The sequence below is a fragment of the Macaca fascicularis genome, chromosome 2 (genome assembly GCF_037993035.2).
Source record: "Macaca fascicularis isolate 582-1 chromosome 2, T2T-MFA8v1.1".
Taxonomy (NCBI): domain Eukaryota; kingdom Metazoa; phylum Chordata; class Mammalia; order Primates; family Cercopithecidae; genus Macaca; species Macaca fascicularis.
The window spans coordinates 85,170,901-85,197,972 of NC_088376.1; the positions used below are offsets into that span (position 1 = coordinate 85,170,901).

General features: G+C 35.9%; 1 protein-coding gene across 31 annotated transcripts in view; it reads left to right on the forward strand.

The window, feature by feature from the left end:
- NLGN1 (neuroligin 1) overlaps window positions 1-27,072 on the forward strand; it is a 916,720-nt gene that overhangs the window by 185,862 nt on the left and 703,786 nt on the right. For 17 of the 31 annotated variants that reach the window (XM_045385085.3, XM_045385087.3, XM_045385092.3 and 14 more), the window contains one exon: window positions 9,294-10,106. In XM_045385085.3, the coding sequence (XP_045241020.2) occupies window positions 9,614-10,106 (493 nt within the window). In that variant the 5' untranslated portion in view covers window positions 9,294-9,613. Of the gene's footprint in view, window positions 1-9,293; window positions 10,107-10,548; window positions 10,609-27,072 lie in introns of all 31 variants that reach the window. The other 14 variants (XM_005546411.5, XM_045385080.3, XM_045385077.3 and 11 more) reach the window with 1 other exon arrangement.

A 27,072-nucleotide genomic window follows, 5' to 3' on the forward strand; every position in this document is an offset into this window, starting at 1 on the left:
TGATGGGAGGGGCTGCTGTGAAGACTGCGACCTTAGACATGCCCTGGAGACACTTTAACCATTGTCCTGGGGATTAACATTTGGCTCCTTGTTACTTATGCAAATTTCTGCAGCTGGCTTGAATTTCTCCTCAGAAAATGGGTTTTTCTTTTCTATGGCATTGTCAGACTGCAAATTTTCTGAACCTTTGTGCTCTGCTTCTCTTAAAAAATGGAATGCCTTTAACAGCACCCAAGTCACCTCTTGAATGCTTTGCTGCTTAGAAATTTCTTCTGTCTGATACCCTAAATCATCTCTTTCAAGTTCAAAGTTCCACAAATCTCCAGGGCAGAAACAAAATGCCACCAGTATCTTTGCTAAAACATAAGAAGAGTCAACTTTTCTCCAGTTCCCAACAAGTTTCTCATCTCCATCTGAGACCACCTCAGACTAGATTTTATGGTCCATATCATTATCAATATTTTTGTCAAAATCATTCAACAAGTCTCTAGGAAGTTCCAAACTTTCCAACATTTTTCTGTCTTCTTCTGAGCCCTCCAAACTGTTTCAACCTCTGCCTGTTACCTAGTTCCAAAGCTGCTTCCACATTTTTGGGTATCTTTTCAGCAGTGCCCCCACCCTACTGGTACCATTTTATTGTGTAGTTCATTTTCATGCTGCTGATAGAGACATATCAGAGACTGGGAAGAGAAAGGGGTTTAATTGGACTTACAGTTCCACATGGCTGGGGAATCCTCAGAACCGTTGCAGGAGGTGAAAGGCACTTCTTACATGGTGGTGGCAGGAGAAAATGAGGAAGATGCAAAAGCAGAAACTCCTGATAAGACCATCAGATCTCATAAGACTTATTCACTACCATGAGAACAGTATGTGGGAAACCACCCCCATGATTCAAATTATCTCCCACTGGGTCTGTCCCACAACAAGTGGGAATTATGGGAGTTCAATTCAATATGAGATTTGGGTGGGTACACAGAGCCAAACTGTATCATGTGTGTTACCTTACATTAGTATTGTTTATTTGCAAAATTAGTTTGCTACCAGGTATAACTTTTACCATGTGCTCATGTTTCACTCCTTGTTATTTAAAGAAAAAGTATTTTATTGGTAAAATTTTTTCTCCAATTAATTTAAGTTTTAGTTGGCCTTTTCTCATTCACATTCTATTTTCTCTCTCTTTTTTTTATTGTTATTGGAGAGGTACATTTAGTGTGGAAGTAGCCCAAGGGGAAAGGGAACAAATAGAACCATTTGTATACTCTGCAGAGAAATGGGAAATTTCATGCAACTCTGGAAAACTATTGAGGGCTGCCCACAATTTCTCCCAGAGGGAGGTTCTGGGCAAAATTAAGAAGGAGGCAGCATTTGTCTTTAGAGAGTGTTAATTCTTCTGCCGTGTCACTTTCTATTTCTTGAAGCTTGCTGCATCCATAAAATGTGCTCTTGTTTTATTGAAGGATGTTACTGTGGCTTTGTGTTTCTGACTTCAATTTAATTATCTGTTACAAGAAGATGATAATGATCTGTACCTCATGGTACTTAGAGACAATAAAGGAGATGATGCAGTTAGCTCAATGTTTAGCCCCAGTACTTACTCATTTGGTGCTTGTCATTAATCCAGTTATTATTAAATGATGCTCATGGCAGAATAAACTTGTCATCACTTTAGTTCTCAATAGCCTTATGTTAATATGGCCATGACATGGGTCCTGGCATCCCTTGGAACTTCTCCATGATCAAGATCTTGAACTTTGATATTCTCATCTCAGAGTAAACCCTTTTTGGCCTTGGTTTTAATTGTCTTATATTTTTCCCCTTTGTGTCCTTCTAGTACTGTTTAACTCTGTTTTAGATTTAGTTGATCTGTTCTACATTAGGATTACCATTTCTTGTAACCTTTGCTCTTTGCTGTTCTACCATTTTTTCCTTCCTTATCCCCAACCCTGACTTCTATCATTTACTCTCTGCCCCAGGCTGTGGAATGTTCCTGGAAAAAAGTTTCAATACCACACTCTTTGGGGCTGCTGCAAATTATGACTATTAACTAATCCCAGCAAGCAGATGAGCAGCCTTTTTATTTTGCTTCTGTTGATATTCTATGTGTTTCACCCTCCTCAGTTCCTCAACCTGAGCACAGGACTTTATTGAATTGGTCTCACTGAAGTGCAGCGCACAAACTCCTGTGTCACAAAGGTTCAGGACATGTTCTTTGGAGTTAGGCAGTCTTGGATTTGTTTCTTGGATCTGCGTTTTCCTGGCATTGTGGCCTTCAGAGAGTTATCTGACCACTTTCACCCTTCTTTTTCTCACCTCAAATAAGAGGGCTTGGCTTATAAATCTGTTGTGAAGGCTAAGTAATATGAACTATGTAAAGTGTTTTGGACAGTGATTGGCAAGTAGAAGGTGACCTACAATAGTAGTTGTTTTTGTTGCCATTTTCACGTAATTGTGGAAGAAAACAGCTGATATTTCAAACTGAACCTGGAATTAAGACTCTCTCAGGTTTCTTTTGCACTAGTTCATTCACAAAGGTAACGATTCCCACACCTTTGTATCTAGTCTGTGCGTTTCATAACCAAACCATATTTTTGCTAAAGGTGAAAAATGTATACATATATACATATATGTTATTTTTTAGTAAAAAATATGGTTTGGTTATCAAAAATGTATGTAGGAATATACATATATATTTAATAAAATTTATGTATGAATATACATATATATATTTGATAAATATTTCTATCACCAGATCATGAAATATACACAAAAATAGGCACTAAGAAGATAAGAAAGATAAAATTAACAGTGTTTTAAACTGTCTTATAAATACTGATGACTTCGTTGCATTATTCACTAATATCTTAAGGCACAGAGATTTTTTAGGACACAGTTCACAACGAATAAAATGGGCATTCATTCACACTTCAAGTTATCTTCTTGAGGTTTTCAAACATTTTTCTGATTTGTTATTATATCTGATTAGATGGCCATTATTTTTAATCTTGTGATATAGCTGAAGAAGAGCTTGTCCTAAAAGTAGAAATTTCATTTTGCCTTTTTACAGTTCTTTATTTATGATTGTATTTCTAGTACTCCCTTTCATTGATATTTGATAAAAACTTAATCCAGTAGTTTGTTTTTAAGGGTTACTTTAATTACAACTTGACACAAATGTATAAATCTATTTATCCAATGATGTAAACTTTAATGCATCACTGTACATTGAAACTGAACAATGGACAATAACAAAGTGCTGCTGGTGGTTAACCAGCTGCACTACAGACCAATCTACCTTCCCAAGAACACTGTAAGTGCTATGTGCATCAATAGCCATGTGATGACACTGGTGTTAGGTCATATATTCATATTAGCAAACTTTAATTGCTTTCTCTTTTTGTTTTATATAAAAAATGGCAAATAGAAATTCAACCATTTAGTTCACTTATCTAGTCATCTTGTGGTGGGGTATGAACACACTGCTTTAGAGATCTCTGTCCCAAAATGCTGCCGGTTTAATTTTCTTGTGAATGAATTTGATAATACTTTCCTTCTGCTAGGAATGTGTAATGGCTTTTCATCATCTAGAGAATAAAATCCAAACCCTTTAGCCTCTTAATGAAGGGCTTGCTTGATTTGGCTGTAGCCTGCCATCTCAATCTTATCCAATGCTCATCCTCATTTACTCTGCGTTCTGGGCAAACTAGACTGTGCCTTCCTCAAAAAAAAGCTTGACTTTTCTTTCTGTCATAAGTCAGGCTTCCAAAGGAAAAATTAAGACTTTGAGATGAAGGTTTGTCTACAAGAAGTTTCCTGGGATGTGCCATTGGGAACAATTCCTGTAAGGGAGTAAGAGAATCTCAACCAACTCCTCCCTCTCCCCATTTTCATGGGGAGCTTTGGGGCTGAAGTAGCCCCTCTGATTATTCTGTATTGAGAAAAGGAGGCCAGGCCTTTGTATACTGGCAGAAACCAGTCATTAAAATGTGACGGTGCTCTCAGGAAGTGTGAGCAGCACAGTGTCTACTGAACATTCTTTCCACTGTGGGATCCCTTCTGTGACCATCAGTGTTTATCCAAATCATATTCATTCTTTTAAGTCCATCTCAAATTTCCCTTGATTCATGAACTCGTTTCTAATTTGCTAGCTGGAGGTAGACTTGTCTCTTCTTTTGAAGCCTAATATCATTTTGTAAAATTGTGTACATTTGTATATTCATCCCATTTTAAATACTTACTATGTGAGTTAATTACACATTAGTTACTCTAAGTATTCATTTGCTGAAAGGTGTCAAACAGTTTATACTCATTGGACAGCTTTATTAGAGGCAAAGAATACAGTATGGCAACAGCAGAATAAGGATATGCGTTAAATTGAATTTAAACAATCTCAGACTCTGGATTTTTTTTTCTCCCACTCCTGGGTCACAAAGAATATCCTTTTGTCTCCAGGTCTTTAACCACCACTAGTGTGTATATGAAACATTTTGCTACAGGAAACCCAGTATCTGTCAGTGGTCAGGTTCTCTTACAGTGAACTGATCACGTAGATATATTTCAGGTATATGGCTAGCTTTGGTTATCAAATTTTACCACACTCTGCTGAAACCAGATATTATTAAATTGCATTATTTGTTATATTAGTATTACTAAGTTCATTTTTATATCCATTTATTATTAGCATATATAGTTGACAAGCTAGTGTGGCCTGACTCAAACAACTCACAGATCTATAAGTGCAAAACATTATTTGTCTTTAGTTAGTAGAGTTGATCTTCATTATTCCTGGTTTCTGTATTTGCAAACTTGTCTATTCACTAAAATGTATTTGTAATCCTAAAATCAACACTTACAGCACGTTTACAGTCATTCCACAGACATGAGCAAAGCAGCAAAACTTTGAGTCACCCTATGAGCATCTTGCCAGCTGAAGTCAAACAAGGCATCTCTCTGCCTTCTTCTTTCAACTTTATGGACACAGGATGGACACTGTGCAGTGGCAGAGGCTGTGCAGTGCAGTGCAAGATGCTTCATCTTTGGGACCAATTTGGGGGCATTTTAATCCCAACTCTAGCACCTGTTAGTGAGGCGGACTCAGGCACTTAATGCTTTAGAACCTCAGTTTTTCTTTCATAACATAAAACAGAATCTACTAGTTACAAGCATTATGGATTATAACCTATTATCTATGTGAGATTTATATATCTATATATGTGGGTATATCTATGTACATGTGTGTACACACACACACACATATATATACACACACATATACATGTGTGTTTTTAAAAGCAAAAGGTCTGTGTTCCCTAATCTAGTGTTCATGATGACTTTATAGAACATAACTACCATGAATAACAAGGATCCACTGTATATTGTATAACGTTGGTTAAGGGTCACCATCAAGCCAGGGAGCTCTAACAGTAAGCATGCTGTCAATCCAGACCAACTGAGATTTAACCACGCTTGCACTATGTAACAAATTTTCATATAGATTTTATGGGGAACATAAAGTTATTTTTTAAAACACACATGCAAAATCTTGCCCCAAGTAAGAAACTTAACAGGGAGGAGTTGAGTTCAACAAGAAAACAAATAAATACAAACAATAAAACAAAGCAAGGTAGAAATAAAAAAAGTTAGAAGTTTGATATTTCCTGCTAGGTCCCGCTCCCATATTCATCTTGTATTTATTGAACACATGTAACATTTCATCTAGCATTAGAGTAATTTTTTTAGATTACTTATTCCTTTACAATGGCGTAAGCTACTTGGGAATAATGAATAGACTGTGCATGTCTTTCAATTCTCCTTAACATTCAGTGCAGTAGCTTACACATTGTAAATATCTAATGTTTCCTGAGTGAATGAAAGATTGGATGAATGTGGCCACCCAAAATATTATCTAACATCCCATACAGTTCTCCCTACTCCTTTTTCTGAGTTTCTCAGAAACAAACTAGTTGAGGGACCAGCTTTTGATGAATTAATGTAAGGGAGAAAATGTATTACCATTTATGATGCCCTTTTAGATATTATTTATTTTGATTTTATTCTTTTAGTGGGACTATACATGCTTTAAGTCAAAAAGAGGAATAATGAGGAAATTTATGAGCTAGTATCCCCATTAACTTCGAAGTCAGACGAAGCTAGTCGCATGTGGATTGATAGGCTAATCTACGGGTAATACATGATTTGGTCTACTGAGTAAGAGTTTTCTGGCCTTATTATTTTAGTGTATTCTGAAATATTTTAAACATACAAAAGAATACAGAGAATTCAAATACTAAGGTTTTGTCAAACTTGCTGTAGTTCATTGCTGGCCTTTTAGGGCCTTACCACAGGTTATCTGTCTTAGATGTCAATTAAATAATTGGCCCAATTAATTTATTAGTTGCTAGAATAAGCCTTACTCTTTTTCCTTTTTACTTAGAGATGACAGCTATCCTTTTACTATGTATTTATGTATTTGAGAATAATATATAATATTCTTTTACATAATTTAAGTTTTCTTTAGATAGTATTTACTGTACCTAATTTTCTGTGACTTGTTTTGTCAAAAATTTTGAGATTTATATATGTTGATATTTTGGGTTTAGGCCCTTTATTTTCACTAATGTATATAATTTGAATTTGTGAATACATCATAATTAATTTATCAATATCTATTGCTGGACAATTAGGTTGTCATAGTTTGGGGGTTTTTTGGTTCCGAATAAATATTATTAAACAAATTATTACACAAATCTTTGTTTTAACATGATTTTGTGTAATGACATAAGAGAAACCTATCACCACATTCAATATAGGGTAAAGCTAGTAAAATATGTATAAAAATATATAGCAAAATGAAATATTAACTTCCCATAAGAATAGGGTAGACCATTTTTTATTTCTCTGTCCTGTGAAATTGTCAGAATATTTACTGAGACTTCATCTTCTGAAGAAACATAAAATAGTTTTACAATTCAATTTTAAATACACTAGGATCAATTTCTTAAAAAGTGATAATTTTGAATTGAGAGACTCTATCATGTATGGTGATCATAAGGATGACCTTTAAATCAGATAGCAGTGGGTGCCTGGATTTGCTAACAATTAGCTAAGAGACTCTGGCCAAGGTGAAATTCACCTCTTCAAGTCTGAGTTCCTCATGAGTAAGAAGGTGATAACTGTGAATCTACTTCATAGGGTTGTTGTCAATGAGACATAAATGCATGAAAACTGAGGATTTTGTATACACTAAGGAAGCATCAATAAATAGGGGTAAAATTGTCAGTAAATTTGAGACTTTCTATTTAGGTATATATATGTATTTTAAATTTTAGTACTTTAAGCCATATTTTTACATTTGACCTGGATGACTGCTGTTATTATAGTAGCAATTTCTGAAAATTTTGGGGAGTCAATACTATAGTTCTCCGTACATACAACATGTAAAAGGGGGTATTTTTGTAACCTCAGGAGCTAAACATCATTCAAATTTGAAAATCCATCATGGCATGCAGAATTCCAATCCTCTGCAATTTGCATTGAAGCAGCACATCAGTGGGAAACAGGAGCTTCTTTATCCTTAACACAGTTAGGGATCTCTAAGTACAAAAAAAGGAGTGTTATTTTATTAATAACAAAACAAGTATTTGATGTCAGTTGTGCGAAGAAAAATTTTTGGAAACTGCTGTAGAGTAATTGAAAATTAGGTTGAATAAAAAATAATGATGGAGACTTTCAAGACCTCACCACAGGTTCTCTAGGTTAGGTGTCCAAATAGTGCATTTTTAACACCAAAAGGAACTTGCAAAGATTCGTTCATGCTGTGGCCCACTATGATGCTGCACAAGAATAAGCATGATATACACTTTACAAAAATGTGTTTGTGTAGCTGAATCTTCGATAAATGCCAGAGTTCTGGAACAGGAATTGGATTGGTCTAAGCCTGTCTTTTGTATGTTAATGTGCTTTCACAGCAAAGGTATGTGAATTAACCCAGACTAAAGTATTTTCAAAGACAAACATTTATCTCCTTATAGCCTTCTGTGATGGATTTTTCAGAGATAAAGACACACTAGGCCAGAACCAAATCTCCTGCTGCCCTATATAGTTTTTACAATCTCCTTTTAAACAACAGAAAGTCAGGGCAGTCTCCTGCCAGACCAACACTTCTTTAGGAATCTTCCCATAATATACAGGATAGAACCATCTCTAGTACAAATCAGCACTTTATTTTCAAAGTAAGCACTTCAAAAGGTTGCTTGAACAAGAAAAGACACATTTTTTGAGCTGTACGTTATTTAACAGTTAACGTCAGGTTACTCCGAGGACTGCATTGCACCGAATGTTACATTTTATTCTGATGCATTTTAAGTTGAACTTTGTAAACAGTGATAGATGTTTGATTAGTGTTAATATGCAAGATGCCATGATCAGGGACGATTGTTTTTTTTAATCACCACACTCTCTTTTTGTAATCTTCCTTTGATCTCTAACGGACAGTGAGAAAAAAATTGTAATTTAAAATATATTGACTTTGACTCATAAATTAATTTTTGCATTGCAAATTTATTAATATCTATAATATATAGCAAGATGGTAAAATAACTTGTCTGCAAAAAAAGATGTAAACTTCTATCTTTTTTACAAATTGTATCCAATGCCATTTTCTCTTTTAAATTATTGAATCTTAATTTCAAATAGGAAACTTATAAGCAAAATTTTATGAAGATTTTTGAGATACAGCAAGGAAGTGAGGTAGTTTCATCTGAATAATCATAGCTGAACTCATATTAGTTTTCTTGTCCTAATATTATCTTCCTTTTTTAAATAAGCATAGGGTTGGGAACCACCTTTTTGTGTGTTTTCCAATGCATACAGTCATTCTTACAGAGTTTGTATCTGTTCTGCTAGTTTACTGCCAGTTTCTTAAAATATTTTCTGCTATTGGGTTTTAAAATTGAAATAAATTAATCTTCTATAGCTTGAAGTGATTGAAGACTATTAATAAAGTATAAATTTCACACTAACATTCAGTATTTTTAAATACTTTACTGTGACATGTTTCTAAAACTGTGTATTTTAACAAGGCCTGCTTCCACGTAAATGTATATGACGTCAGCAGACACATTTCTCAATAATCTTATAATTGTCATCTCACTTCAATCCATGATTTTCCTATGGTAACATTTAACTTCCCTGATGCTAGTCATTATTAATGTATTTCTGTAGATTGTAAAACATCTAGTTATCACACTGTCTATGTTAGCTTGTTCCAACTCATGATTTATTTTCATTTTTTCTAGGATATAGACCCGCAGCTAACTGGATTTGATTTATAAGAGAGAAAACTACAGTCAATGCCCACTCTTGCCACATTGCTAATATGGAAAACAGAATGTTGAATAGGATATGGTCTGATAAAGAGTGATGATTGAAGATGCTGCTCCAATACATGTGAAATCAATGGGAGATACCTGCTGTCTGAAGATCTTTCAGAACTTTTCTCGACAAGCTCCCCTTTAAGAAATCGGAGGTATATTCTACCATTATACAGTCTTTCTCAAGTGGATATAAATACGTTTGCCTCACTGTAACCAGACAACTAGACACCTAATGTGGGACCATGGCACTGCCCAGATGCATGTGGCAAAATTATGTTTGGAGAGCAGTGATGGCATGCGTGGTACACAGGGGACTGGCTGCCCCATTGACTCTCTGTATGTTGGGATGTTTGCTTCAGGCTGGTCATGTGCTATCACAAAAATTGGATGATGTGGACCCACTGGTGACTACCAACTTTGGAAAGATAAGAGGGATTAAGAAGGAACTCAATAATGAAATTTTGGGGCCTGTTATTCAATTTCTTGGGGTTCCATATGCAGCCCCACCAACAGGGGAACGTCGTTTTCAGCCTCCAGAACCACCATCTCCCTGGTCAGATATCAGAAATGCCACTCAATTTGCTCCTGTGTGTCCTCAGAATATCATTGATGGCAGACTGCCAGAAGTCATGCTTCCTGTGTGGTTTACTAATAACTTGGATGTGGTTTCATCATATGTACAAGACCAGAGTGAAGACTGCCTATATCTAAATATATATGTCCCAACTGAGGATGGTGAGTTTATTGCAGGAAAAACAGGGAGATATAGTTTTATATTTTTTTCTATTCTAAGTTCTAACAATATTAATTCATGTGTACTGGTAGTATGCATGGCTTTTCCTGTTGGCATGTAGACATATTTTACATGCGTGCATGGTGCTCTTTTTGTTTATGTGTGTCAGTGTATCTGTACTTATTTTTTTCCTGTGCTTACTCATTTTCTTTCCTCCACAGCACGTATATTAGGTAGAAATGGGTTTCTAATTTCCATTTCCTACCAAATGACTTCTGAGAAGATGCATCAACATTTCCTCATTGCATGTGCAGGCTCAACGAATTGGGGATCTTTCGCACTCAGTAAATGCAGGAGCGTATTGAGTTAGATAGTGGTGTTGCATGTTCCGGCGGTCTGTGATGGAGCGCCATGTTATTTTCTAGTCTTCTATTCATTTTTCAGTAAAAAGAATATCCAAGGAATGTGCCAGAAAGCCCGGCAAGAAAATATGTAGAAAAGGAGGTATGTATAAAAGTGGAAATTAAAAATGGGGGAAAAGGCTTGCAGAGGAAGAACAAGATATTCTCCTTAAGGATGATTTGCTGATGCTGGGAAGTAAATGATTAGGTGATATTTGAAATCTGATGAAGTCTGTCAAAATAGAAAGGTGGTTAAGGAGCGCTCTAGCTGAGTAGATTACATTGGTTCATTGGTTGTGTCTTGTGTTCTGGTGCTGGTAGCATCGGTAAGAGTTGAATCTCTGCTTTGAGTTTGTGTGTAGTGGAATATTTATTTAGGCTATTATGATACCTGCAAGGAGCCCAAACAATGCTGTCTTACTAACTGGTAACTTTGATCTTTGATCTCTGAACTCTTTTCTACAGATACGTATTTGTGCTCCTCTTAAAATTTGATCACTCGATCACAAATCTAGTTTTTCGTTTATTCTCAGCATTCCTTCCGAACACTCTATGGACTTTCTCATCCTAAGGGTAAATTTTCCATAATTATTGAGCAATTATTGTTATCAAGGTAATAGTGTTTTTTTCTTAGTCTTTTCATTTTCAGTCACTTTTCCAGAGGAGAATGAGATTTTGCAGATTTGATACTAAATATTTACAGTCTTAAAATTACTTTAACATTTTTATATTTACGTTAAACAATTTAAAACATAGAGAAGTGCATGATTCAGAAGCTACAATTAAATCAACCTTCAAATCATCCTCTAGCCAGATTGAGCAAATGTAGACACTGACAGCTGCAAGCTTGCATCTGAATGTAGCTTGTCCACACTCCGCTTTTATATAACATTCAGTAAATCACTCATAGGAGAGTATGATTTTCTATGGCAGTAAATCATCTAAGTGTTATTTTGACCTTATTCATAACTTTGTAGAATTTCCAATCTTCATACAGAAGTCATTAATATTCTAATGCTGCACATTCTATCTCTCTATGCACTTCTAATCTCCTGAATAGACCAAATCAGATTTTATTATAGCATCCTTGTGGGGCAGGGAATGTCTAAACTGTTCTGTTTTAATGGGATTGCATTTATGTGGAAGACACTTTATAAATAACAAAATTCGTAACTCAGTTCAGAAGTATTTGCATTACATTGAGGATTTTTTGTTTGTTTGTTTTGTCTTTGCTCTTATTTCTTGGGTAATACTGGTAGAGTGGGATTTAACCTTCATTCTTTATTGATATTATGAATTGGGTTAAAAGCACAGTATACTTAAGAAGATGGATGTGGAGGCAACAAGGGTGTTTTAAACAACTAAAAAAAGTCTTTTTCTGCAAATGAAAATAACTGCAGTAATTTACATACCTTCAACTAATGTACAATACTGCAGTAGTTATTATTATGCAGCTTATCAAGCATGTGTAATTAGCTAAGTGACTTTCACCTCCTATTACAAAGATGTTGATTCACAAAGTCATAAATAAAGATGCTATTGAAGAATGCATAAATAGAGCATAATACATAAAAATATGTATGATGAAGAAAAAGATAAGAGCACCAAAAGGTAAGCTAGTGAGTGAGAAAGTGACCTTTCTTCTCAAACAACTTTAGAGGACAAAAGATTTATTAGAAAATTATTTTTCATTGTTCTTTGTATTGTTGGTTTCATTTGCTCTAGTAAGAGAGTTGGCAAAGAGACATGTAGGCAATGCTATTTACCTTCACAAACTCTGAACTAATTAATAATTAGAATGAGGACAACATCTATCAATGCCCACTTGAGCCTGTATGGTTTACAGTTTAAATATATTATGCTTATTCATACTATTAACTATGCATTCTAAAAATCATTTTGGCTTGGAAATTTAATATATCCTATTATTATTATTAAATACATTGTGCTCATTTATTAGCTGTTTGTACATTATCCTAAAGTCTAAATAACAAAAAAATTTTGATGTAATTTTATTATATAAACAGTACTTTTAAAATAAACAAAAACTAAGGTTTAGAATTTAGCTGTTAAGTAGAGGAGTAGAAATCATTTTTCCAAACTTTTACTTTGTTTTTTATTATTTTTCTACCATGAAGGGGGTATTTTGGTTATTTCAAGATACCATATTTTTGGGAGTCAATAAATTATTAGTCACTTTATATCTGTTTTGTACTAATATAGACTGCATATGGACTGTGAGATTTTCAGTAGAATGCCAGGAGTATATAAATGATGGTTTAGGAACTGTGAGAATAGTTGCTTAGCCAGGACTTTATGAATGATGGTTCAGGAACTGTGAGAATAGCTGCTTTGCCTTTTATCTAGATGCCATTCAAATCCTGTCTTGTTATTATTTATTCTTTTATGTGTGTATGGATCACCTGCAGAGACAGATGGACCCCCATCCCTGAGCCAAGTACTCTATAATCTGTGCATACTGTATTCATGCAAAACTATTTCCTAATTGCCAATTACAAGCCACATACTATTCAAGTCAGCCAGTAATAAATGAAACAAAGAACGCTCTTCCCATAGAACTTATAATCAAACAACTTTACAAAGAGCAAAGCATTTTCTGTACTTTGGTGTGTATAAAAGGAAAGAAATCTTATCCCTCCTCCAAGAGATGTTGTTCTATAATTTTTAAATAGAGCATGTACAATATTTTCCTGCAATTTAAGAAAAAGCTCATTTTTATCAATAGGCTGCCTCTCATTTTAAAACAGGTCCCAGTTGTACTTTTTAATCTGTTTTTTAATATTTCCCATGATAGTTTTAGCCATATGTTAATTACCCTCTAGATAGTTCTTCAGAGTTTTATCCTTACAAAATGGAAAAGAAAAATGAATTCATAAATGAGATGATTGTCAACACTTGAACAAACAGGCAGATAACATGATAGACACTGGAATTTGGTTGTGGAGAACAGATACCTGGTTTTATATATTAGGTGTTTTGCATAATGTATCCATTTAATCATCATAACAACATTAGGAGGAAAGTATATTACTCTCTGTTTTTAAATTTTAAATTTTTTATCTCTATTTTACAAGTAAGAAGGTAGACTCTGAAAAGTTAGGTATTCCAACCTTACCACTGACTGCTAGTTAGTGGCAGAGGCAGGTTTGACCTTAATTCTCTTTTACGTTAGATAGATTTCTGTTATGTTAAATTACCTTCTGTGATGATTTCCATAGCAGAGACTTGTATCTATCCATCCTTCCTCTTTCTCTTTTTTCCTTCTTTGTTTTACGCATTCAAATATGTCATGAGTTCTTTTTATCCTATCCGTTGACCATATTTTAGACAGACTTAACGCTCACCTTAATTGAATTGAATCAAGCTAATGTTAGCAGCCAATTTCCAAAAATATATTCAGTAATCATTTAGTGAATACTTTAAACCTCAATTACTTTTGTGCCAATCTAATAATACCACATGCTTCTTACTGTCCAGACTAAGATCCCCACGTATTCTTCCTGGCTGCTATTAAGGAGTTGCTTTAATTTGCGTAAATTTCCCTCTGTTTCTTTAGGTTGCTCTCCTGTGAGAGTTTCTAACAAACAAGAAAGTGGTCAAATATTAGGCAGTAAACATAAGAAGGAGAAAAAAGGGACCTAGAGAGGATTCACAAACACATTGTCTGGCTCATGGATTCTCTAGAGTTGTGTAGTCTTGTGTTTCTCCAGCACTTTTATTATTATTTGCATGGCTCTCCTAAGAAGGATATAGAACTAATTTTCATTCCTGCACTTGTGAGACTTAACTTGCTTTTTTATTTACCCCAATTGGTATTGTGCAGAAGATTAAAATCTTTGTAGATGACTCTGGTACAATCATTTACTCTTTGAGCATTTTGTTCGTGATTTTCAAAAGTGTTTTACTTTTACATGCTCTGGTTCATAGTCTTTACCTGAGATAATATTGAATTCTTTCAAGAGCCTTTTCCATAAATTTTTGGTTTGTTTGGTTGTCTAACATAGGGACTGATTTTTTCCTAATTTAATGTGTATAACAATGACTCCTAGTACTGTCAAGGTATTTAAGAGTTTAAAAGGGGATTATATTCCAGAATGTTCTTACTTCTTGCTTATACATTTCTCACTCATTTACTTATTCATTTGACAAATATTTACTGAGTACTTACTCTGTGCTGGCTATCGCTCTAGGTGTAGAGTAAATAAAAGAAGACAAAAACCTTGCCTGCTTGTGTGAAGCTTGTAACCTAGTGTGTAGAGACAGTTTGTAAATGATGAACACATTAAAAACTAAATTAAAAAGGTGTGAGAGGGTGAGAAATTGAAACAGAGTGTGAAAGACTAAGAGTGCTGGTATGGAGAGTGAAAATAGTTAAAAATAAAATGAGGACCACCTCATTCGAGCAAGGATCTGATGGAGATAAGGTGATTATCTAGAGAAAGATATTTAAGGAACAATTAGGAATGTAGCAGATCTGGAAAGGGGGAAAAGAGAGAGAGAGACAATGAGATTCAGAATAATCTGACTTGATATTTTAAAAAAGTTACTCTGGCGGATGTATTGAGAGTAGGTTGTAGGAGAGCATGGAGAAATGGGGAGAGTAAGAGGTGGTGCTCCAGATAAGACTTGGTCAGGGTCCAGGCTCAAACCAGGGTAGTAACCATGGAAGTGATAGATTCTTCATATATTTTAAAGATCACATTCCTTGATCAATTTGCTGTGGGCTGTGAAAGAAAAGGAGAAGTCAAAGAAGATTACTATATTTTTGATCTGAATACCCGGAAGAATAGATTTGCCATTAATTAAGATGGAAAGGAAGAACATAGAAGGGTTTGGGGAGAAGCAGAGTACAAAAGTAAGTTTAGTTTTGGACATGTTTAATTTGAGGTGACCCTTCGACATCCAAGTAAAGACATCAAAAAGCCAGTTTCTTGAACCAACATCTTGAATCAAGGTAGAGATAAAGGTTTATGTAGAGATATAAATTTGGCAGTCACTCTAATATAGAAGGTAAAGATTTCAAGTCGTGAGCTTGAGAGAGAATGAAAGGAAGTGAATGAAGATAACGAAAGAAATAAGACACCAAGGTTTAATTTATAGGAACATTCCAACATTACGAGGTCTGGAAGAAGAGATGGAAAGCAATGGAAACTGAAAAAGAATTATGTATGAGATGGTAGGTAAACCAAGATTTTTGTGTTGTCCTGGAAGTTAAGTCAAGAAAATGTCTCCAAGTGAGCATAGTGATCAACTGCGCCCAATTAACTTTTGTGGGGTGGTGTGGGTTTTACACACTGGAGGGTGTCTAAGAGAGAATGGGTGAAGATTTGGAGTGGCTTAACATAAATAATTATTTTAAAGAGTTTCGCTTTTTAAAAAGAGTTCAGAAAAAATATGAGGAGTGAGGAAAATAGAGGTTGTTTTTGTTACTGTAGGTTAAGATAGAAGAAATAAAGGCATTTTTTTTTATACAGCAGGAAATGAGCAATCTTAAATATAGGCAAAAGATGGTAGAAATTCTGGAACAGTATCCTTCATTAGGTGAGAAAGGTCGGATTTGGAGATTTTGAATTAAAGAAATATGGGTAGAAAAATTAATATGTTGCTATGCACAGTACATGAGTATGAGTGCATGGGCAGAAGTATAGTGGAGTTCTCTGCTCTTATCTGACTCTATTTCAATTGTTTGATGTGTAATGTTAAGGGAAATGAAGATAGAATTAACATCAGTGAGATCTTGCTATGATCTAGACATCATGGCATATTAATTTATTTGATATCACAACAGCCTTGTGAGGTTCCCACCCTCACTTTCCAGATGTAGAAATAGAGGAACAAAGAAGTTAAATTATCTTGCCCAAAGATTCATAATTTGTTGTTGGCCAACTATTTCCTTTGAAGGGGCTGTTTTAGAATGGAGGAACTAAAACAGAACAACAAAAACAGCACAAAGCAACAGTAAGAATCATGTTTATATGGGATTTAAGATCACAAATGGAAAATGAAATTGGTGGCCAATTTGCTAGTAGAAAAATCACCACACACTGAAATGTTTGTAACGCCTAGTTCACTTAGAGTTTGAAGATGAACGTAAAACTATTGAACCAGAGATTTGGCTTTATATTTGAATTAGTAACTGTGGACAGATGTGGTTATGTCTTCTAAAAGCTAAACAGTGTAAGTTGGGACTCTGAAATGAAGTAGATCTAAAGTGTTGTAAAGTTTTAAAAGAACAACATCAATTGTTCCATTGTTTACTGACAGGCAGAGTGAGTCTCCTGAAGCAGATGATTAAAAGACCATTATAGCTGTCCAATTCAATTTTTTCAAAGAATAAATACTTTTTTTCTTATAGAAACTGGGGTTGAAGTTGAAAGCATTTAAGATTTATGCCACCAGCCAAAAGAGTTATGCTAGAAAATGAATTCTTGGTAGAAACTGCTATCCTTTCTCCTACCATATGTCATGTCTTCCCTTATGTATTCTTTTCACATATATAGCATTCGATAAGCTTAATAATAATTAGAATGCAATGTTTTGTTTAGTTGAGTTCTATATTACTTACCATTACACATTTTGTAGATAATATTCTGGTCTTTAATATTTCTCCTATGAATAATCCTCTCTTTCTTCCTCCCCTGGCAGTACATGCTAATGCAGTTTAAGACATGGCAGAATTAGAACGTCACACCAGTATAGACATTTGCTAGTAACCATTCCACAGAATCATTCTGGGTTTGATCACCTCAAACTCTGGACAAGTTTTAGAAGCATAATTTCTAATCAGAAATCTTCACACAGCCATTTGTAACTGGACAGAACACTTTATGTAGCACTTATTATATTGTATAAGTTGCCTAGGCTGCTGTAACAAATTACCACAAACTGTGTGATTTAAAACAACAGGAATCTATTCTCTCAAAATCTGGAGTCAAGAAGTTTAAAATCAAGGAGTGGAAAGGTTTGACTTCTTCTGGAGGCTCTACAGGAGTACCTCCCTGCTTTTTTCTAGTTTCCGGAGGTTGCCAATAGTCCTTGCTGTTCCTTGGCTTGTAGTTGCATCACGCCAATCTCTAGCTCTGTTGTCACATAGCTTTCATTCCTGTGTGCCTCCCTATATCCCCGTGTCTTCATGCGGTCTTCTTCTTCTTCTTCTTCTTTTTTTTATTGTTTTATTTTTTATTATACTTTAAGTTCTAGGGTACATGTGCACAACGTGCAAGTTTGTTGCATATGTATACATGCGCCATGTTGGTGTGCTGCACCCATTAACTCGTCATTTACATTAGGTATATCTCCTAATGCTATCCCTCCCCCCACCCCCTCCCCACAATAGGACCCAGTGTGTGATATTCCCCTTCCTGTGTCCAAGTGATCTCATTGTTCAATTCCCACCTATGAGTGAGAACATGTGGTGTTTGGTTTTCTGTTCTTGCGATAGTTTGCTGAGAATGATGATTTCCAGCTGTATCCATGTCCCTACAAAGGACACAAACTCATCCTTTTTTATGTCTGCATATTATTCCATGGTGTATATATGCCACATTTTCTTAATCCAGTCTGTCACTGATGGACATTTGGGTTGATTCCAAGTCTTTGCTATCGTGAATAGTGCCACAATAAACATATGTGTGCATGTGTCTTTATAGCAGCATGACTTATAATCCTTTGGGTATATACCCAGTAATGGGATGACTGGGTCAAATAGTATTTCTAGTTCTAGATCCTTGAGGAATCACCACACTGTTTTCCACAATGGTTGAACTAGTTTACAGTCCCACCAGTAGTGTAAAAGTGTTCCTATTTCTCCACATCCTCTCCAGCACCTGTTTTTTCCTGATTTTTTAATGATTGACATTCTAACTGGTGTGAGATGGTATCTAATTGTGGTTTTGATTTGCATTTCTCTGATGGCGAGTGATGATGAGCATTTTTTCATGTGTCTGTTGGCTGTATGAATGTCTTCTTTTGAGAAGTGTCTGTTCATATCCTTTGCCCACTTTTTGATGGGATTGTTTGTTTTTTTCTTGTAAATTTGATTGAGTTCTTTATAGGTACTGGATATTAGTCAGATGAGTAGATTGCAAAAATTTTCTCTCATTCTGTAGTCTTCTTACACAGATGTTGGCCCCTAGCCTTAGGGCCTGTTCTAATCCAGTGTGACCTCATCTTCATTATATTTCCAAAAACCTATTTCCAAATAAGGTCATTGTACTGGTTTTCTGGATTGCTGTAACAAAGTACCACAAACTGGGTGGCTTAAACAACAGAACTGTTGTTGTTGTTTTGCAGTTCTGGAGACTAACAAGTCTGAGATCAGCATATGGGCATGGTTGGTTCTTTCTGAGGGCTGTGAGGAAGAATAGTTCTGGACCTCTCTTCATGGCTTATCGATGGCCGTCTTCTCCCTCTGTCTCTTCGCATGGCCTTCTGCCTGTGTATATGTCTGTGTTCCAATGGTCAATATTTTAGAAGGATACAAATTATATTGGATTGTGGCACAACCTAATGACCTCAACATAACTAATTATATCTGAAATGATCTCATTTCTAAATAAGGTCACATTTTGAGGTACTCAGGTTAGGACATTAACATATAGAATTTTGGGGAGACACAATTCAACCTGTAACTGTCACATCCGAAAGTTCCAGCTGGACATAAGTTCTTGAGGCACACTAAGGACATTGCCACTTTTTTCCAAACTAATCCCCAGAATGATCTCATAATGTTTCTATCGTTATGTCTATTTTAAATGTTGAAAAACTATAGCTTACTGGGGTTAAATAAGTTGCCCAAGTTCACGTGAATATTGGAATTACTGAGACTCCTGTTCAAATCAAAACTCAAATTGTATGTGATAGCTCCCTTTACCATGATGACCCATCCTACAGATAATAAATTTTCTCTGTCCTCCTGAGAAGTTCTTTTAATTTTTTTTTTTTTTTTTGGTATTTTTCTATCAAGATAGGATATGATGCATTAGTCCATATGCTTTTATATATCCAAGTATTTCACTTTGTGTCAGCAAAATGATTCAGTTTTTTAATGTATTTCTTGAATTTTAAACATTTTATCCAGATGGTTGCTTATATACAAACATGGTTTAAGTTAAAATGAAGATCCTACCAATTTAAAACTGTAATATTATTGCTTTTCAGTTCCATTTCATTTGTTACTTTAGGGAATTGAACAGTTATTTTTAAAATAATTTTTAAGTTAAGACCTAATTCTTTGTTTACTGTAACCCTATTCATTTGGTATCTATGAAATGATAACATTAAAGCAATTTAAGCATAGCTCATAATTTTCATGAAAGCCTGTAAAATGTTGCAAAAATCAGATTTAAGCAATAACAAAATTAATCTAATAAAAGGATCTGGAGTCATTGTAACCATAATTATAATTTTTAAAAGTAGAAAAATCTGATTAATCAACAGTGGTCCTAATTTTTTGGTCCTCATTGCAGGAATGAAGGAGTGAAGGAGCAAGTCCTTTTCTTCCTATTTTTTCTTTCTTTCTTTCTTTTCTTTTTTTTTTTTTTTTTTTTTTTTTTTTTTTGGCAAAGATCTTTGGAGTAGTTATTCCAATAAAACCAAACCAAACAAACAAACAAAAAAAAACTACGTCATCTCCTAGTCTTAGAAGAATATAAAAACATCTACCTTTTCCTCTTACAAAAGTGCTCACATTTTCTTTTCTCCAAAAGGTTTGACTCTTCTATAGTCTTCTTTCTGAGTTCCCCTAATTGGAAAATGAAAGAAGGAAGAGCAAGGGCAGGGGGATAAGTATGAACAGGACAGGTTGACACTAGGACAAGTAATGTAACCCTGTCAAGTAGTAGTAACTATAGCTACTCCCAGTAAAGGAAGAGGGATCCCTGGTTAAAATTATTAAAAATATATATGTGCTTCCTAATTTGGACTCCTAGACCGCTTGGGAACAGGTATGTTCTGTGGAGGATCTCTAAAAAGAAGAATGCCTGTAACATCCTCTAACTCTCCATCCCTGCTAAGTTCCCACAAACCATCTTCCTCAGCTCACCATCTTTCCTGACAATGAGCAGGCCAGGCCTCAGCTTGCAATTCTGAGCTTTCATCAAAGAGAACTGATATGTTGCTTTGGCACAGTAATTTACAAGGAGGCAGATCCTGAGGTTTCTGAGCTGCTCCAAGCTAGGCAGCCGAGAAATCTGTCAGTGCTTCTCTTGACCTATTCCCAACTTCCCACCAACACAAACACCCACACTCCCACACCCGCCCACCTGGACAGCTCCCTCATCCCTCCCACATGTGTATATGGAGACGCCACCTACAATGGAAAGATTTCTTTCCTTTTTTTCACTTTTCTTCTCTCCTTTCTTGATTTCTTTCTTCCAGAGCAAAGGGGGGTTCTGTTGCCTTATTAAAATGTTTAGAGGTCATTCATTTGAGGAATAACTTCATTTCCGTGAAAATGGAAATATTTATAAATTTGCATTCCAAGGAGAAAATATTTTCTAAAATGGCCACTTAAAATATTTTGTATTCCAACTGACTCTGAAAGGCCAGAGATTAGTTTTTTTTTTTAATCTGTATTTATTTTATGAAATTCTTTGGCCACCTCCACAGTTTAGCAAAGGGTGTTCTTATGGGGGTAGAGGGGAAGAAAACATAAAACTTTGTATAATATTTACTGGGGCCTCAGACTGTGGTCAGGTGGAAACTGACTATTGAAAGTTGTGCTTTTATCAATTAATTGATTGATTGATTGATTGATTGTTGTTCTTTTTGGTGTTGTTGCTTTGCTTGGTTATGTGTTCTGTGTCCTGGAGTCGCTGCCTCAGGTTTCCCAGTTTGGCTGTTTTCTGTCTCTCTCAGCCATGGTCTACTGTGGACAAAGTGCACCATCTGGCACTTTGGGAAAGAGATGTCCTTTGCCTTCAGAGGGCTTACATTGCAACAAAAACCTCAGTAACAAGAAATAGGGCTTTTTTGTTGATGTCCATGTCCATATTACTAAGTAAATGTAAGTTTGATATGTATTAAAATCTCCAAAAAACAAAATGAGGAAAGAGCTGCTCCTGTAAAAAAAGAAAAGGTAATGATGCTGATATTTGGCACTGTGTTTCCTATAATAAAACATTTAATTAAATCTTTAAATGTGTATAGAGCACAAAATATGCACGTCAGAATAAAACACATCAGGCATAACCAAAACTATAATTATATCAACCCTGTTGCCTGAGCCCACCTTAGTTGCTCTGCCAAGAAGCAATGATTTAAAATTTTCCATCCATCTGGGTTTTTTTAAAGCCTAAAGTGTACCTATACAAATCTCTTTAAAGCTGGGGAATGCTTTGGCTACTGATACAACAGCTGCTGGATTACAGGCAGTTGCTTCCAAGAGTAAAAATGAACAGCTGATGCTCTAGGGCTCTTTTCTCACTTTTGTTGGAAGTCTTCTCAGTGCGGAGCCCTGGGGTAGGTCCTGGAGATACTGAGATAAAAAAGGCATTAAAGAGCTCACTCAAAGAGTTCACTATCTTGTGGGGGAGGCAGATATAGACAGAGAAAATAACAATATAGTAAGTGCCCCAAGGAAAGGAGGCAAGGGGCATTGAGGGAACACACAGGAGAGGTATCTGTGGTTTGAGATATTTTAAGATAAAAAGTTACCCCTTACATGAGCACTTACAGATAAATACTTTAGTCTCTCAATACCTCCAAAGGCTAATATAGTCTACGGGACCATATTTCAGAGATTAAAATATTTCTGAGTGCTTTTTAAAAATATGTGTGTGTGTGCTCTCTCTCTCTCTTTTTTTTTTTTTTTTTTTTTGCATGGATATCAGTTGTGTCTTCTTCCTAATCTCACTTTGCCAGGATTTTAGAAACACTACACTACCTGCTCACTTCTGTAGTCCTGAGTCTGATCGATTACGGTTTGTAAAATAAAGCGCCCGCACTTGAAACACACAAACAAACAGAAAAACTTGTTTGTTAAACCACTGGACTCAGAATGAGAGTTTTCACCATCTGTAACCCATGGGAACTTAAATATATTGACTTTGTTTGATGGTAATATTTTTTTCAGTTTTATGTTCTGAGTAACAGGCCACTGAAGACGTAAGCTTCAAATAAGTGAGGTGTTTACTAATTGGGAATCTATAGAAGCCAACCCTCCCGACATGAGGAGACCTTTTAGGGGTGTGTACAGGCATTGCTAACTCCTGACATTAAGGACACCTGCAGACACCATCCTTCTTCCCTGGTGCACGCCCTCCCTCCTTCTCCATTTCTCTCATCCTAATCTACAGCCTCTGTCATTTCTTGCCTCAACCACGGTAATAGCTTCTTAACAGTTCTTCCTATTCCCATTCCTGCTTCTGCAATCTCTTCTACACAAAGCAGCCAGTGTGATCTTTGCTTTAAAGTCTGAAATCAAATTATATCACCTCTTTCTTAATTCCCCTCAAGGATTCTCTACTGCTTTTAAAATAAATGTACAACTCCCTACTATGGTCTAGAACACTCTGTATGACTCTACGTAGTAACTCTTGTCTGCTGTTTCAATATCCTTCTGTATATTTCTCCCTTCTCTCTACTTTCTAGCTTTATTTATTTATTTATTTTTTGTCTTTGTAGCACCATGATTTATTTATTTATTTTTTTAATTTATTTATTATTATTATACTTTAAGTTGTAGGGTACATGTGCATAACGTGCAGGTTTGTTACATATGTATACTTGTGCCTTGTTGGTGTGCTGCACCCATCAACTCGTCATTTACATCAGGTATAACTCCCAATGCAATCCCTCTCCCCTCCCCCCTCCCCCCTCCCCATGATAGGCCCCGGTGTGTGATGTTCCCCTTCCTGAGTCCAAGTGATCTCATTGTTCAGTTCCCACCTATGAGTGAGAACATGTGGTGTTTGGTTTTCTGTTCTTGTGATAGTTTGCTAAGAATGATGGTTTCCAGCTGCATCCATGTCCCTACAAAGGACACAAACTCATCCTTTTTTATCGCTGCATAGTATTCCATGGTGTATATGTGCCACATTTTCTTAATCCAATCTGTCACTGATGGACATTTGGGTTGATTCCAAGACTTTGCTATTGTGAATAATGCCGCAATAAACATACGTGTGCATGTGTCTTTATAGCAGCATAATTTATAATCCTTTGGGTATATACCCAGTAATGGGATGGCTGGGTCATATGGTACATCTAGTTCTAGATCCTTGAGGAATCGCCATATTGTTTTCCATAATGGTTGAACTAGTTTACAATCCCACCAACAGTGTAAAAGTGTTCCTATTTCTCCACATCCTCTAGAGCACCTGTTGTTTCCTGACTTTTTAATGATCCCCATTCTAACTGGTGTGAGATGGTATCTCATTGTGGTTTTGATTTGCATTTCTCTGATGGCCAGTGATGATGAGCATTTTTTCATGTGTCTGTTGGCTGTATGAATGTCTTCTTTTGAGAAATGTCTGTTAATATCCTTTGCCCACTTTTTGATGGGGTTGTTTGTTTTTTTCTTGTAAATTTGTTTGAGTTCTTTGTAGGTTCTGGATATTAGCCCTTTGTCAGATGAGTAGATTGCAAAAATTTTCTCCCATTCTGTAGGTTGCCTGTTCACTCTGATGGTAGTTTCTTTTGCTGTGCAGAAGCTCTTTAGTTTAATGAGATCCCATTTGTCAATTTTGGCTTTTGCTGCTGTTGCTTTTGGTGTTTTAGACATGAAGTCTTTGCCCATGCCTATGTCCTGAATGGTACTACCTAGGTTTTCCTCTAGGGTTTTTATGGTATTAGGTCTAACATTTAAGTCTCTAATCCATCTTGAATTAATTTTCGTATAAGGAGTAAGGAAAGGATCCAGTGTCAGCTTTCTACTTATGGCTAGCCAATTTTCCCAGCACCATTTATTAAATAGGGAATCCTTTCCCCATTTCTTGTTTCTCTCAGGTTTGTCAAAGATCAGATGGCTGTAGATGTGTGGTATTATTTCTGAGGACTCTGTTCTGTTCCATTGGTCTATATCTCTGTTTTGGTACCAGTACCATGCTGTTTTGGTTACTGTAGCCTTGTAGTATAGTTTGAAGTCAGGTAGTGTGATGCCTCCAGCTTTGTTCTTTTGACTTAGGATTGTCTTGGAGATGCGGGCTCTTTTTGGGTTCCATATGAACTTTAAAGCAGTTTTTTCCAATTCTGTGAAGAAACTCGTTGGTAGCTTGATGCGGATGGCATTGAATCTATAAATTACCTTGGGCAGTATGGCCATTTTCACAATATTGATTCTTCCTATCCATGAGCATGGTATGTTCTTCCATTTGTTTGTGTCCTCTTTTATTTCACTGAGCAGTGGTTTATAGTTCTCCTTGAAGAGGTCCTTTACATCCCTTGTAAGTTGGATTCCTAGGTATTTGATTCTCTTTGAAGCAATTGTGAATGGAAGTTCATTCCTGATTTGGCTCTCTGTTTGTCTGTTACTGGTGTATAAGAATGCTTGTGATTTTTGCACATTAATTTTGTATCCTGAAACTTTGCTGAAGTTGCTTATCAGCTTAAGGAGATTTTGGGCTGAGACAATGGGGTTTTCTAAATATACAATCATGTCATCTGCAAACAGGGACAATTTGACTTCTTCTTTTCCTAACTGAATACCCTTGATTTCTTTCTCTTGCCTGATTGCCCTAGCCAGAACTTCCAACACTATGTTGAATAGGAGTGGTGAGAGAGGGCATCCCTGTCTTGTGCCAGTTTTCAAAGGGAATTTTTCCAGTTTTTGCCCATTCAGTATGATATTGGCTGTGGGTTTGTCATAGATAGCTCTTATTATTTTGAGGTACGTTCCATCAATACCGAATTTATTGAGCATTTTTAGCATGAAGGGCTGTTGAATTTTGTCAAAAGCCTTTTCTGCATCTATTGAGATAATCATGTGGTTCTTGTCTTTGGTTCTGTTTATATGCTGGATTATGTTTATTGATTTGCGAATGTTGAACCAGCCTTGCATCCCAGGGATGAATCCCACTTGATCATGGTGGACAAGCTTTTTGATGTGTTGCTGAATCCGGTTTGCCAGTACTTTATTGAGGATTTTTGCATCGATGTTCATCAGGGATATTGGTCTAAAATTCTCTTTTTTTGTTGTGTCTCTGCCAGGCTTTGGTATCAGGATGATGTTGGCCTCATAAAATGAGTTAGGGAGGATTCCCTCTTTTTCTATTGATTGGAATAGTTTCAGAAGGAATGGTACCAACTCCTCCTTGTACCTCTGGTAGAATTCAGCTGTGAATCCATCTGGTCCTGGACTTTTTTTGGTTGGTAGGCTATTAATTATTGCCTCAATTTCAGAGCCTGCTATTGGTCTATTCAGGGATTCAACTTCTTCCTGGTTTAGTCTTGGAAGAGTGTAAGTGTCCAGGAAATTATCCATTTCTTTTAGATTTTCCAGTTTATTTGCGTAGAGATGTTTATAGTATTCTCTGATGGTAGTTTGTATTTCTGTGGGGTCGGTGGTGATATCACCTTTATCAGTTTTAATTGTGTCAATTTGATTCTTCTCTCTTTTCTTCTTTATTAGTCTTGCTAGTGGTCTGTCAATTTTGTTGATCTTTTCAAAAAACCAACTCCTGGATTCATTGATTTTTTGGAGAGTTTTTTGTGTCTCTATCTCCTTCAGTTCTGCTCTGATCTTAGTTATTTCTTGCCTTCTGCTAGCTTTCGAATGTGTTTGCTCTTGCTTCTCTAGTTCTTTTAATTGCGATGTTAGAGTGTCAATTTTACATCTTTCCTGCTTTCTCTTGTGGGCATTTAGTGCTATAAATTTCCCTCTACACACTGCTTTAAGTGTGTCCCAGAGATTCTGGTATGTTGTATCTTTGTTCTCATTGGTTTCAAAGAACATCTTTATCTCTGCCTTCATTTCGTTATGTACCCAGTAGTCATTTAGGAGCAGGTTGTTCAGTTTCCATGTAGTTGAGCGGTTTTGATTGAGTTTCTTAGTCCTGAGTTCTAGTTTGATTGCACTGTGGTCTGAGAGACAGTTTGTTATAATTTCTGTTCTTGTACATTTGCTGAGGAGTGCTTTACTTCCAATTACGTGGTCAATTTTGGAGTAAGTATGATGTGGTGCTGAGAAGAATGTATATTCTGTTGATTTCGGGTGGAGAGTTCTATAGATGTCTATTAGGTCTGCTTGCTGCAGAGATGAGTTCAATTCCTGGATATCCTTGTTAACTTTCTGTCTCGTTGATCTGTCTAATGTTGACAGTGGAGTGTTGAAGTCTCCCATTATTATTGTATGGGAGTCTAAGTCTCTTTGTAAGTCTCTAAGGACTTGCTTGATGAATCTGGGTGCTCCTGTATTGGGTGCATATATATTTAGGATAGTTAGCTCTTCCTGTTGAATTGATCCCTTTACCATTATGTAATGGCCTTCTTTGTCTCTTTTGAACTTTGATGGTTTAAAGTCTGTTTTATCAGAGACTAGTATTGCAACCCCCGCTTTTTTTTGTTCTCCATTTGCTTGGTAAATCTTCCTCCATCCCTTTATTTTGAG